The 14,645-nt window shown below is 41.6% G+C and overlaps 1 protein-coding gene across 1 annotated transcript in view; it reads right to left on the bottom strand.

Annotated features, from left to right (window-relative positions):
- The window catches only part of triob (trio Rho guanine nucleotide exchange factor b), a 76,339-nt gene that overhangs the window by 46,719 nt on the left and 14,975 nt on the right, over positions 1-14,645 (bottom strand). Inside the window, exons 3-4 of the mRNA XM_068756697.1 lie at positions 2,548-2,622; positions 2,104-2,218 (exon numbers count right to left, since the gene is read on the bottom strand). Of these exons, the coding sequence (XP_068612798.1) occupies positions 2,104-2,218; positions 2,548-2,622 (190 nt within the window). The remainder of the gene's footprint in view (positions 1-2,103; positions 2,219-2,547; positions 2,623-14,645) is intronic.

Here is a 14,645-nt window from a genome sequence, read left to right as displayed (position 1 = left end):
GTTCCAATAGTAATGTGTCACATCGAATCTATTGAGTCATTATTATCCTTGACCATGAAACAGGACAACACTATTAGAAGCTTTAAGGAAGAAGAGAGAGAAAAAATAGACTTGCATTACGCTTCACAGAGGCTCTGTCTTAAACTGTTAGATGCCAAAACAATTTAAAGTCAAAACGCTCCCACACAAATCTCCAGAGTTTCGAGGAAGCAAAAAAAAAAAACAAGCGTTAAAATTTCCACAGCTGCTTACCAGCCGATCTGCTGCTGTACAGGTCCATAAAAGGTTTGTTCTCACTGTTAAAGGCTTTAATCTGAATGTGTCTAGCGAGGAGACAGAAACAGAGCAGGCCCTCCTGCTCTAACTCACTCTGACCTCACTCTGAAAACAGAACGACAGCCAAATGGGCAGAGAAAAAGAGTGTGAGGAGAGAGCGAGAGAGAGAGCGAGAGCGAGAGAGAGAGAGAGAGAGAGAGAGATTTACCAGCAAAAGGGGGGAGGATAGAAGAAATATTTAGACAGGATAAAGAGAAATGAAGTTGAGGAGAAGAGAGCGACCTCCTACTGATTTGGTGACACATGTTTCCTGCTGACCCTCGATGGCGAGCCCCGCTCTGTCAGACTTTTATCCTCTGATCTCACCTCTTAACAGGGCTTTCTAACAGATGTATCTCTTGCTGGGTTCTTTACACATAAACAGGAAACACTGTGTGTCGATCTAGAGCAAGCTCCTCATCTTTTACCTCAACAACAGATCATATTTCCAGAGGAAAGACCTAATTATGTCATCGACGAGCTAGAACATAGTCGGAGAACGCATACCCCTGCTTAACGGCACACACAATAAAGTGGGGACAACAAAAATACAGTTTTCGGGCAATATAAAAATGCAATCATAAAATGAACAATTGTGCAACAGAGTCGTATCAGTAATGATTAAAAAACAAAGGACAGAGAGTTAAAAAACATTTATGAGCTTCTTTTTTTTAAAGATCCACCTTAATTAAAATGTCATCAAAAACAAATGACAACTGCTGTGTAGAAGCCAGACACCATCTTCATGAAACCTTGTTACTGCTCATTTTCTCATTTATCTTGATCTGAATCTTTATTTATATCTATATATCATTTCTGATTATTAGTTTGCTCTTGCACTTTTGGGCCGTGTTTCCATTATGTGGTATCTGCTTAAATCGGCGTTAGTACCACGTAACTGTTCTATAAGTCGCTTTCGATTTGTGGATCGTTTCACCTCAGTGTGGTTGGTTGTCATGGCGATGCTTTGCAAAACTAAAACTAAACCACAAAGTGGCAATGCAGCTTTATACAGGCTTGCAAAATTCTACACAATACCAACATTTATATCACATTGCTGACTGAAATATCGGCAGACGTGGTGTATTTCTGAATTTGGCTCGGCCATCCGAGTATACCCAAAAGGAGCTCTGAAGAAACCTGAAGCCAATTTTTTTTTTTCAGTGACTGATTTGGACAACCCCTTGTCTCAAAACAAGGCTCTGCCGTGAAAAAGATTTATAGCACTAAAGTACTAGAAAGCCCAACACAGGGGAGATCAGACTCCAAACAGAACGACCCGGGGTGTTAAATGTGAATGCCACATCCTGAGGCTACACACTTCCTGCAGCTGACTCCAGGCACACACAATAAACTTTGCTATCTGGGAAACAGGAAAGAAAAGCTAACACAAAAAACAAAAGAAACAAAAAACAAGTGGTAATCTAGAACACATTTTGTTGAATAAAACATAGCCCGCTCTAACTGGGTAATATCAGCGGTGTGGGAGAAGACGGAGAACACTGCTGAACAGTGGCAACAAAGAGCGTCAGGAGGAAATGGGTCCAGCGCTTTCAAACCTCAGGCTGCCTTTCATTCTAAACGTAATCAAGGTTGACAACGGAAACACTAGGAAAGTGTGGAAGCAAGTTCGATACCCTCATGGTTGGTTTCAAATCAGCGATTTCAACGATCAAAAATAGGTTCATACATCAGTGCATGTTCGTGAGTTTGGTGCATCATCAGAAAAAAATAAAATTAAAATAAATCCCTCACAAATGCTTTGATGTTTGGAAGGCTGTTTCTTACCTGGGAACAGTAGCCAGGTACGCTATGAGCCTGCGCAGGTCTTCAGATCGTATTCTGTCATGGTTGCTCCGTGCTGGAAAGGTGAGAACGGGACCTCCACGTCTGTCTCTGCCACCTTTGGGTTGAGAGCATGAGAGAGTAAAAGTGAGTTCCTACGCTGCTGACGCCCACACAGTATTTGCGCTGCGGTTAGCCTGCAAGTAACTGAACTAAACTAACCAAACCGACAAAGGTCCTCATTATATTGTCTGGATTAGAATGTGAGCTCTTACAAGAATCACTGCTCAAACAAACAGATAAAAATCTGTCTCACATCAACATGCAAAAGAACCCACAAACGTGTGTGGTTTGTATTTTCTCCTTTTCATTGAAAAGCAAGTGCGAATAGCAGTTTTAATGCGTGCAGTGACAACATCAGAGAAGCTGTCGTGGTTTTTCTCTGACCTGAGAGAAAGGCAACCTTCTCCTTGAGTATTGGAAGCACATCAATAGCCTTCATGTCTTCATTGCGATGAAACCCTGAAACCAGAGAAAAACACAGAACTTAGGCGGTGATGTTGTCGCCCTTGGTCAGCTCAGTGGCAAAAATAAGCTCCAGGACATCAAGCTCTATGCCCTAGCAGTCATCAGATGCCCTGCTGGAGTAGTGGCAATAGTGATTCTCTCACTCCCACATCTTTATGCAGGGTACAGCCTAAAGTTATGATGCTGCAATTAGTGAAACTATACAGAGCCATGGTGCTGACAGCTGGCAGCTCTGACCATGAATATATGAGGAGGTGAAGGAGAGGTGGATGTAACCCTCTGCAGATCCAGTTAGCTGGTGATGTCATCACATGGCGTCATTCTAGCTGTGAGTCATCTCTGAGACACACACACACACACACACACACACACACACACACACACATACATACAATCTTATTGGTCATTGTCTGATTTTCTTTTTTTAATCAAAATGTATAGATTATGTAATTTATTTTGTGGAAACATCAAAGAGGATCAATTTGTCAGCGACTGGAGGGTTCATATCTGGGTTTGATTGACAGCAGGTGGAGATGCTTCAGGAAGTCCTGAGTCACACATCAAACTGCACCAACATGATATTAGCAGGAAAGAGTACATGCTTTTTGCTGTCTTGCACTGAGCAGCTAATTATTGATGTTTGTCATGTGACATTTTACATTTAGTTCAAAATCATTGCAATATTTTAAACTTGGAACATCTCCTATGCTGACAATGAACTCTGTTGTTTCAGGTGTATCCTCATTACACAAAAAAATTGGCAAGCGTGAACTGAGATGACGATGTCATTGTTTGCCATCCCAAACAAGAGGCCAGAATGCAGAGGAAAATATTATTTTGTAAAAAAACAAGAGTGGAGAAGCCCTCAGCGCGATCATCTGCCCTGCCTGGACAGAACAACAATGACACACGCAAACCAAATTCCCTAAAAAAAAGGTCACTCGTAATTCAGAATGACCGTAAACTACAACTAGAATGGCACAAATAATCCTGCCCATCCGTTCCGTTTGTCTGACCTGTGTCCCACGCCCACATGTTTTGTAGAAAGCACGTTTCTCAGCACACATCCTGATATCAGCGGAGAGAGAACCAATAAATTCAAGACATTATACACCGTGGAAGACACTGAACCTGAGACTGCTTCCTGCACTTTCCAAATAGGCAACAAATGAGGTTATGATGCAAACAGGGGGGCAACAGAAGAAAAGGTAGCAACATAAAGCCGTATATAGGATCAATGGATAGATGAAAAGATAGCCGGATAGACAGGCTGCAATGGAGAGAGCAACAGAGATACACGTGATGAGGCAACTGAGAAAAGGATAGAGAGAGACACAAAACTGCAGCGCAAGGTAATAACAGACAGCAATGACCGCAGAAGGAAGACGGCTAAATAACTCGTTCAGCTTTTAATGGCTCCTGTAATATTGATCTCATCCACAAGCTGAGAGCCTTGGGGGGAGGCAGTGAGGGTTGGGTGACAACACATTAACTGCAGTGGCCGGACTGGACGGGACTAATGGATGATGTCACAAAGCACACTCAGATTATTTATTAACTCCCTATCTGTTACTGTCTCCTTTGACCTGCAGCATCAATTTCCTCCTCCAAGAACATGACTGGAGGAAACAATGAAAACCAAACGTAGCCTTCATGATAAAGAGCGATTGAATGCGTGCACAAACTAGTATTCGTAATGTGGACAGAAATGAAAGAAAACACTCGTGTTGTAACTTTGCTGCCTGGGAAGTGTGAGCCAGCCAACACATTCCTCACAGCGGCGGCGGCACCCGGCTGACCGTTCTACCGCTGCAGCGGAAACACCTCGCAGACACCTGATCACACACGCGTCAGAGGGAAACTGATGTACCTGCCTGTGTAAGGCGCATGTCCTAATAGAGTGAGACCGGATTCTGCAGATCAATTTGGAATACTGTACTCCTCATTAACTTTTGCACGATCATAAAAAATCTTTATCTCTAAATATGAAATCTTAGCTGCTCAAATAAACGACAGTAAAGAGTGACTGATACAATCTCACAGCCTCCCCAAATTGTTTATTTGCTACAATAACCAAAATATATATTCCACAATAATAAAGTATTGCCCTACAAACTGTGATTCATGAAATCTCATCATCTCCTCTTGCTGCATACACACAACAGAGCATCCCCTGCAATCCCCTGTCCTCACTATACACAACCCTTCATTTACAAGTCACACACTGCTTGTTCATAACACACTCATAATGAGAGCAATCCATTTCACTGTCAGCCTGCACTCAGTGCCCTGTGAAAATGAGACGCAGCACATAGTGTCTGTCAAAAATCAGTTAACAATCAACTCCGATTCACTTTTACTTTTCATTGTTGGTGTATAAAGATACCAGGAATAATTTAGAATCTTTTGATGATGATTCAGATCACCATGTGGACGGTGTAAATCCAGTCACAAGGAGAATGAGCTGTTTGGCGGAGGTCTGTGCTCGCTAAGTGTTTTTCTAGTTTAACAATGGTTTTAATTCCATAAACACTAACTGAAACAACCTTATAAGAAAAAGCATCCTGGATCTATCATTTTTCAGAAAGCCATTAATGAGACTTTAATAGAGATCAAATCCTGCACAAAGAAATAAACAAATAAAGAGGTGGTACACAAAACAATGCTCCCTTCTGCTCCCCTTAGCAGATCAAATAATAGAAACATCTCGGGTATTCATTCATCACAGCTGCAATGACACCACATTATTTAAAGTGTGCTGACAAATGCATGGTATACAATAATAAAAAAGATACAGTATGCATTTTAAAGTGTGAGAGTGGAACTATTTATCATGCTGGTACTTATTTAGACAGATGGTGATTTGTCTTTAGAGAGCATCTTTTTACATTTAATAAATAAGCAGGATGGCAGTCTGCTCAAAGCAATGGAATTCTGCACAAAAAAGATGATCAAGTAAACGTATTTGTATCCATAAATCTTTGTAACATTACCAGGAAAAAAGAAAAAGACGTAACCATTGTACACAAGTACATAGCCCTACACCCTTGGGATTGAGCGGCTATGGCTCAGTTTGCAGAGCTGAGTTGTCCAGTGGCCGATAGCTCTGCGGTTTGAATCCCGGCTCTGACGGTCCACATGTCGAAGTTTCCTCGGGCAAGACACTGAACCCCAAATCGCTCCCAGTGGGCCTGGCAGCGCTCTGCAGGGCAACAGTCGCCCACTGGAGTCTGAATGGGTGAATGCGAGGCTTTGTAAAGCACTTTGGGCACAGATTTATATAAAAGTGCAAGAATGCTGTAATTCATGGACGCTTGCTATCAATATTGTGACAGCAGTTTCCCCAAATTTGTGCTGATATATAGACTTATTTTGCTCAATGATGGCAGCAACTTGTCTGATTGTGTGTTTTTGAACAGACTGTACATCTCAAACATCAAGTAACTGAAACACAACCGCATGCAGGGGAAGTTACACAATCTTAGTTTAAGCTTAACACGAAGACACAGAACGACAGAGCCCACTCATCACTGTGAGCATTTCAGTTACAGCTAGAAGAATGCATACAAAGTGCATTCTCCCACCTTCCGCTCTGCATGAATTCAGAAATCGAACACACATCTAGCATCTAAATAAAATAACTCTGCTCAAGCCTCCTTCTTGTCTGCCCACAAAGATTGCAGCTTTTATCCTTAAATTCACATTGCTGTGCCGCTGAGGCAGCACGCAGAAAGTGTGCCAATCCGCTTCCTTTCGCCCTCCTAACTCCAGGCGAGAAAGGCTCACATCTGGATCTGAATCCTGGAGAACAGATCGTGCCATTGCCTTTAACCAGTTCTCCACGCCACACACTGAACGCAACTTCCCTCCTTTCGGACTCAATCTGGGTTTTAAACCTGTTTCTAGGTTTTAATGAGAGGCAAGAAATGAACAAAATTTAAATGAGAATGGTGCACAAACCTCTGACCAAAATTGGAAGATACACGGAAATAAACACAAACAAGTTATTTACCTACAAGCATGATAACCACAACTCATTATCCCATATAGACCAAAACGGCATAATTTGTGCCATCTGTCCACAGGACATGAACAGACGTCAACAGAGGACTTTTCCAGTCGGTCATGTTGCTTCCAAGTCATCGGACCACAGGCTAGACTGGACACAGGGCACCTCTGCAGCCTGGCACACCACATGATGCCAATCCTCTCGCTCATGACTTCATAATCCCACATTTTGAGCAATTACAAGTCAGGCAATGCTTGTACAACACCAGAGCAAATCAGGACGACAGCGTAAGACTGTAGAAAAACTACATTTGCCCCTGATTGCAGTGGTGACCGCTTCATCGCGGATTAATAACTCTCATTCCTGTGGCCAGTGTGGAAGGATCCAAAGATTCAGAGCAGTAATTACTATGAAATGCGTCTCATACCGCATGTGAACTTGACCAATCTCCAAAATCTCACAGTGCAGATCAAACAAATGTATTCTCCATATTATTTATTTATGCCTAAATGTAAGCCACAATAATTTAGTATCTTATTTATGCCTTAACATTTACGGTGCAAGCGACTGTGACGAACTATTTCTGTGAGCTAGACTGCATCGAGAAGACTGGGAGTCGTTCGTCACGCTGCTCAGTCTGGTTTGGCTTACTAGTTTGGCCTAATTTGGACCGGGTCAGCATGTGAAGCAGAAAAGCAGACAAATGTGGGGCCAGACTGTTTTCAGTCATTGATGTGCTGGAGTCTAACCAGTCTGACTGTATTTTAGTCGAGGCAGATTTTAGTATTAAGAAGTGAATGTCCTGTTTTGGACTGAGCCTGATTTTTTCGTTTTGTTTTTTGGCAAAAGGCAGTAGATATAAAATATGGCAAATGAATGCCAATGGTTGTTTGATAATGCATTGCCATACTTGATACAGAACGTATTCTTATATCATTATATTTGATTTATCAATTTACTTTTATACAGTGTAAGGCTTCACTCAGGTATCTTATTTATTTGCATTGGACGCAATCTTACTGCTAATGAGTGTGCAGTTTAAAATAACTGTTATTGCAAGCATTAACATTTGTTTGTTTTAGACCTCTTACAAATATTCTGAAACACATTAATGTATTTTTTATCCGATTACTCGATTAATCAAATGAATTAATCAATGGATTAATCGACATGAGAGTGGCTGGTGTTGGAGAGGACGATGCAAAGGACAGGGTGAAGTGGAGAAGGCTGGGACAGTCGTAGCTCTATTGTTCTCTTGTTCCGCCTCTTACCTGAGTTCCACCTTGATCTGCAGCTCCCTGTATTTATCATCCTATCTTTTACTGAGACACATCGTCTCTCTAAGTCTCTCAAAGCCACGTCGAGCAACCTCTGCTCCAGTGCTGTGACCTTCAGCCGGAGCTGGCGGGGGGCCTGGAGGCCGTGGTGAGCTCAGCTTTCATCGGGTTACTCATACTGTTGTTCAAGCGTGGCTTACAGTAAAAATAACACGTCGCTCCCACCACAACCTCTCGACCTGGATATAACCCTTGGAGCAAAGAACGGAATGACAGATAGCCGTCATAACAGACGAGAAGAGATGGGACAGAAAACGGTACAGGTCCGGAAATGAATTAAATCTGATCTGTCCTGCTTTGTGGCGCCTTCAGACAAACGTTTTACTGTTCCACCACTTGAAAAAATGTGACCTGTTTCCCCCTGCAACAACTTTAAGCCAAGTTATGGCATGATATGGAATCAGACTAATGATAAAGTTAAAAATTCTAAAATATGATGATATTTAAAATTGTGAAATGTTTGGCAATGATTACAAAATTGACAGAAATAAGCACATATCTTCATTATCTTTATTATTCACATAGTGTATTTTGTTTGATCAGCACGCCAGAAGCCAGGACTGATGAAGAATGACTATATGAATAATACATTATATTAATATTATATTAGTTGCCTTGTGACTTCTGCACAGGTAAGGATTGGAGTCTCACTGTAAAGCCTTCTGTTGTACATTTACTGTGTTCAACTGTACAGTTCCTTAACATATTTTTATGTTACAGAATATTAATTAATTTGTTTATTACTGTATTTTAAAAACAATTTGTAAACGCAGGATTTCCCAGCAACCTCCTAAATTTGAATTAGTCTCAAAATGCATAAATAAGCAATTTTAGAAGTCAATTATGTAAACCCCACCTTTAAGGCTTCAACAAAGCACGTGTAAATTGTCACTGTCCATTAGGTTTTAAGAACATGTGAGAACAAATGCTCTGTAAATCATATTCACACCATTCAGAACAACACATAAATATACACTTAGATAAACAACGGTCGGCAGGTTTATGCAAGTCAGGGAGCGAGTGAGTGTGTGTATGGGTGGGGGGGTTGTGAGACCAGTAAAATACCCAATGAAAGCATTTTGGATGGTATATAATGAGGCAGTGTGCTTTCGCAATACTGCAGCTGCACATGACACCACAGACATTTCTAAAATTATACTTCCAGTGCTGAAACATCCATGTGTAGTAAAAGCAGCAATAATAATAATGCACTTAAAAAGTATATTTATGCACAAACAAAAACACAACCTGCAGACAAATAAGAAAATGTGTGTAACTGTGTGTAGTTATTTCATTTGTGATCTTTTACACACAGTTGTACACCTTGATGGAATATAAGTACTGCGTGTGTTACTCCCGCACTACGTGTGTTTCTTTCCATTGCTTTCACGCATCAGTGAGCATGGATAACAACAACCTCACCTCCACGTACACTTCACAACTCTTTACCCTGTTTTTGCTGCTCCTCTCTGATGTGACATTCTACCAACCTCTCGCCTCCCTCTGTTGACTCTAGTGGCTTTGAACATATTTAGTTCACTCCTGGAACTCACTATTGGCAACCCCCCAGTGTCACTGTTCATGTCGCCTTTTCCATTCTTCTCTTTTCTGTGTTGCAGTCGTGTGTTCACACACTGCAACACAGCAAACGGGGCCAACGTTAAACCAAGGCAGCAATTTCGACAAGCCGTATTGAGCATTTGTCAGTGTCAGCGAGGAATGAAGAAGCAGCTCTTTGATTGGACACGGCGACGCCAGTGGGTTTCATTACGAACTTGACACAGCTCCAATACTGAATACATCCAGCATTGAAACCGAAGGGTCACGGCACATCTGAGGCACCTGCATGCAGTCTGTTTTCAGTCTGCACCAAAGAATGATGTGTCATCTCCTACTCGATGAGATATATTCATTCCGTAGAAAGGGGCCGCCTTGTGAATTACGACTTCTGCGTTTACAGGATCTGACAAAGAACATTTCCATTGATTTTACTATAAAAGTCATTTCGCGAGAGAGAAAACGCAAACATCAGCAGAAACAGCAACTTGGACCCAGGACGGCAGGTTGTGCGCCAGGTCTTATTGTAAATTCAGCTTTGTCATTTCCCTGATAAATAATTCCTCAGCATGCCTTGTCATTTCAGTCTGCAGTATTCTCCTGAAATATAGCAGTACTTACTTCTCCTTATCGCCTCACAGCACTCATCTGTTCAGACATCTGCATTCATTACGCCTCAGAGCTCTACATCTCAGAAGGGGGTGGAATGCAATTCTTACAGAAGAAAAACGCTGCTGTCTCCTTGTGACCTGATGGGGACGTTTGGAGCCAGGTCCAACATTATGGACTGACCTGATCCCAAGGCTTAGGCCAGCTGTCCTGGCCTGGTTAGCAGGCATATCTGTGTGCGGATCTACAAACTGTCCAAGCCAGAATGGAGCTTCAAGCTCTAGAAAACATGCTGTACAGTGTGTCCAACTTACTTTCCTGTTTATCTATTTATATCCTACAGTTACTAAAACAGTTTTGAGTCTATGTAGCACAGCAGAAACCGAGGACAACGACCCACATACCAGCGAAAACAGGACAAAAGGTTCCAGGAGTAGTTAAGTAAAAGACAATCGCATGCTTCAAATCCTGGAGGTCCTCCTAAATTATAAAAAAAAAAACTAAGAAGGCTGCACAAAGACAGAAACTAGCTTTATGTCTCGACATTTATAGAGATATTAATGGTTTAGCTCGCCATAAATCTCATTAATTACAACAGCACAGATAATAGTTTTCAGAATAACACACGGTATGTCACAAACAACAGATAAATGTAAATGAAATGTTACAGCGAGGCATCCGCAGCCTGACTGGCAAAAAAACAATACAAAATGCCCAAAACTTAAACAAAATGACCCCAAAAGTTAAATTATTAAAGCTTCACAGCAGCTTAACAGATGCAAAGATCCTTCCCTGGTTCACACATTGTTCGCGGGCGTTCCTGCTACGTTGTCCTCTTGGGTGCTTCTGCGATGCAGCTGCATTGCACCAGACATTTCTAAAGTAGAACTTGTTCTCTCCATCTGTCCTCCATACATCAGTGTATTCAGGAAACAGCAAGAACAAATCCATACCCAGCCATCCAATCATTTACTTCCATTCCAAGATGAGCTTTATTCTCATCCATTACTGGCTGCAGCTTCATTTTGTTTGTTGAATCCAAGACTGTCATACTGTATAATAAGTTGTATAGCATACATACTATACATTCTAATAATGTCTAAATGCTTGACATATAATGCTCATACACTAGCTCCCTCGATGGTGAAAATACTGTGAAGTTTAGCAGTCTGTGTAATTTGTTTTATTTGAGTGGCGATTCTCTTTCTTCCCAAACGCTTCAGCTAACAAAATGGAGATTTCTCTAATTTGCATTATAAAGAGTTTTTTTTCCCTTTAACGTGACTCAGTGAATCAAGGCACGACAGGAAGGAGAGGAAGATGCCACTATTATATTTTTCAATGTTATGGGGGTCAAGGTTATTATGTTTAGTTTATATTTGGAGTCTTAAAGCCATTTTCTACACCACTTAAAATCCAATAGGGCCATGCTTTAAGAAGCAGGTTGGTGTTCATGAGGCGATGCTGTACGATATGAGAAGAAACAAGAATCTGAAAGATGAGATGAGAAAATAAAGAATTTTTTACCTGAGAGCCTGATCAGGGTTTTCCCAGCCTGGGCATACTGCCAGCTGTGGTTATCCAGCACTGCCATGGTCAACCAATGGCTCTGAGCCGTACCAATCACAGCCTGCAGCAGACCCCTCGCAGGTCCACCGACCAGTTCTAGCTTTCTAACAGTATCAACAGTGAAAGCCTGACAACCAAATGAGTTGCAAGAAGCCAAAGGCAATGCCAACTCCTTTCTGCCCCCAAGCCCCCCACCCCACGTCAGTAACCCCTCCCCAAATGAGGATTTAGTAACAAGTGCTGTTTTGCATTTAACTGAGGCTGGCTAACTAACAGTGGCCGAGGTGGATTTGGAGGTGAAACAGCCCTCGATAAAGACTGATTGTATTATTTTCTGTTCAATACTTACACTCTGTTGGTGACTTCTTCGTTTTTACATTAAGGAACCTTAATGCAAATAATAAAAGTTCATCATTTTATTGTCCGTAGTATATGAGTGTGTGCGTGAATAGTTGTCTGTCTACTTGTGTGGCCCAGCGATGCGCTGGTAACGGTTTCGGGGTGCACATCCCGCCTTAGCAAGCTTGGATAGGCTCCAGAAACTCCTGTGACCCGCAATGTGGAAAACAGGAAGAAAATGAACAAATGAATGAATGAATGCTTAAAAAACAAGGACTTGATGTAAAAAGAATATCAAACAACAATAAGTGACATGTAGGAGACACTCTAACAATCAGCTCATTCACTTCCAAGCATGTGTTTAAAGTCTAGGATTGACTCTTTATCTTGAACTCTGCAAACCTTGAAAACATTTCAACAATCTTCAACTGTGCTTGTCCTTCTTGAGATTAAATTAGCAGTGTTTTGTGTGCATATAAAGGACGCCTGTGTTCATTCATAGCCACTTTAAATCTGGTGCCTGGTCCTTGAGTGAATTTTAGCTTATTTTCTGTCTTAGAGTTGACATGGAAATTCAATACAATATGTGCAGTGAAAAAAACAAAAAATCCAAACAAACACACATCTGTATGGATATTTCTGCAGGGTTAGCCATGCAAAATACTGTCTGGGATCACATACCAACTTTCTTAGCAGTCAGACATGATTCCAAAGTCAGCCAAAATCTCCTGGCCCTGAAAAAGCCCATGTAGTGGAGACGGAACAGCAAGGAAAGAGCAGCCATGTTGTGCGTCACCAATAACAATCCAAAGACAACTGCTGCGACACAAAGGAGTTTCCCTTGGTGGGAGGTGGTCACTCGATCCAAAAGACGGAGGCGTCAAATGCTTCGTCTGTTTCCACAACGTTATTATTCGAGAAGAGGCCACTGCTTCATGTCTTGTCGCAGTGTGTGTCAGAGCTGAAAGCCGCCTCGTGTCTGCTGGTGAGCGAGGCCAGGTCACATATCCGACTGATCCTGTTGGAATAAATAACTGAGGGGGATTGTCACCTCTGAGAACGAGGCATACGTCAACTGTAAACAGATGAGAGTGTGCGCAGTGGCTTATAGGCTCGCAGCACTAGGTGCCTCCTTCAATTTCTTTGTAACATAACTTGTTATAATAACTTCTACCCTTTAGATAAGCACATAGAGACACGATGAAATGAACTTTATTACCTATGCATGTTTCATTTCCCTTGTCTCCACACTAAGCCCATCTCTGTTTTACTGTTGCATGTTGCACTGCTACTGCAGCAGACAGTAAAAACAGACCACAAGAGAAGTGGCGGCTGTGAGAAGGGTGCCCACTGTAAAGACGCATGAAAGCCCCTTTCAGCATCTGTCGGCCCACAGCAGTAAACGGTGCAACCTCATTGGTGCGGTCGGCTGAGCTGCATCGACACATCAGTGAAGTGGAGAGAAGACTGCTTTGTACGGCTCGGGGAGCGCAGTTCATCAGCTTCCTCCATCTAAACCAGGCTTTCAGTGTAACAGCATGCAGCAAAACCGGGCCAATAAAACAACGCGACCCAATGAAACTTGTCAAGTCAGATGCAGAGAGGGGTCCAATGGGTTAGTAACGGCCTCCAGAGAAAAGAGGAAAGGAAGAAAAGGGAGGCATCGCGTTTCAGATGACAACATGTGTCAGCTATCTTTTATTTTAGACAGTTGTGGTCCAGAGCAGATGGGAGTCGAGGTCAAACAAATGGAAATAAAGTACGAGCGGAAGAGGGAAGATGTGTTTATGTCCTCCTGCTTTTAGTGCTTTCAGTTTTGCACATAAAGCACTACAGAGACAAACAACAAAAGACTCAAAGCAATGTCATGCTTGACTTATGCCCAGAAGTGTTTCAAAAAGGAGACGACAATGTCAATTGATGGAAATCGTTCTTTATGTACCACACCGAGACATTGAGCTGGCTGCTTGTGAAACAAGGTATTTGTGACAGGGAGCCACTCATCGTGATATTTTCACTGACATTCGAGAAGAAGTAGGGCGCAGAAGTCAAGGCAAGAAGCTTTGCATCTCAAAATGCAATGGTTGAAACTAGGGCCGCAACGATTTATCGATTAAATGTAGTTCAATTAGAACAAAGCTTTGAATTAAATTATGTTGCCTCGAGGATTCGTTTAATTAGTGTTGCGTATTAAAATCACCCATAAACTATTGATGGTTGTTTGATAATGCATTGCCATACTCGATACAGAACTTGAATAATTATATTTTGTCTATATATTTATCTTTTATACAGTGTGAGGCTTCAGTCAGGTATTTATTTACTTGTATTTGCATTGAATGCTCTTGTGAAATCTTAATGCTAATGAGTGTGCAGTTTAAAATAAACGTTATTGCAAGCATTAACATTTGCAATAACATTAAGCATTTAACCTCTATAAAATATTCGGAAACACTTAAATGTATTTTTATCCAGTTACTTGATTAATTGTCAATGATTGTCGATGATTTATGTACGAAGGACTTTCAACGGAAACAAGACCGCAAGGGCTTTTTTGAAATGCTCCTCTTAGACAGGTTGTTTGACTTTATTTGTAC

This window comes from Brachionichthys hirsutus, chromosome 3 (assembly GCF_040956055.1).
Source record: "Brachionichthys hirsutus isolate HB-005 chromosome 3, CSIRO-AGI_Bhir_v1, whole genome shotgun sequence".
NCBI lineage: Eukaryota > Metazoa > Chordata > Actinopteri > Lophiiformes > Brachionichthyidae > Brachionichthys > Brachionichthys hirsutus.
The sequence above is the reverse complement of the archived record's forward strand: the minus strand, read 5'-3'. Positions and strand labels throughout refer to the sequence as shown.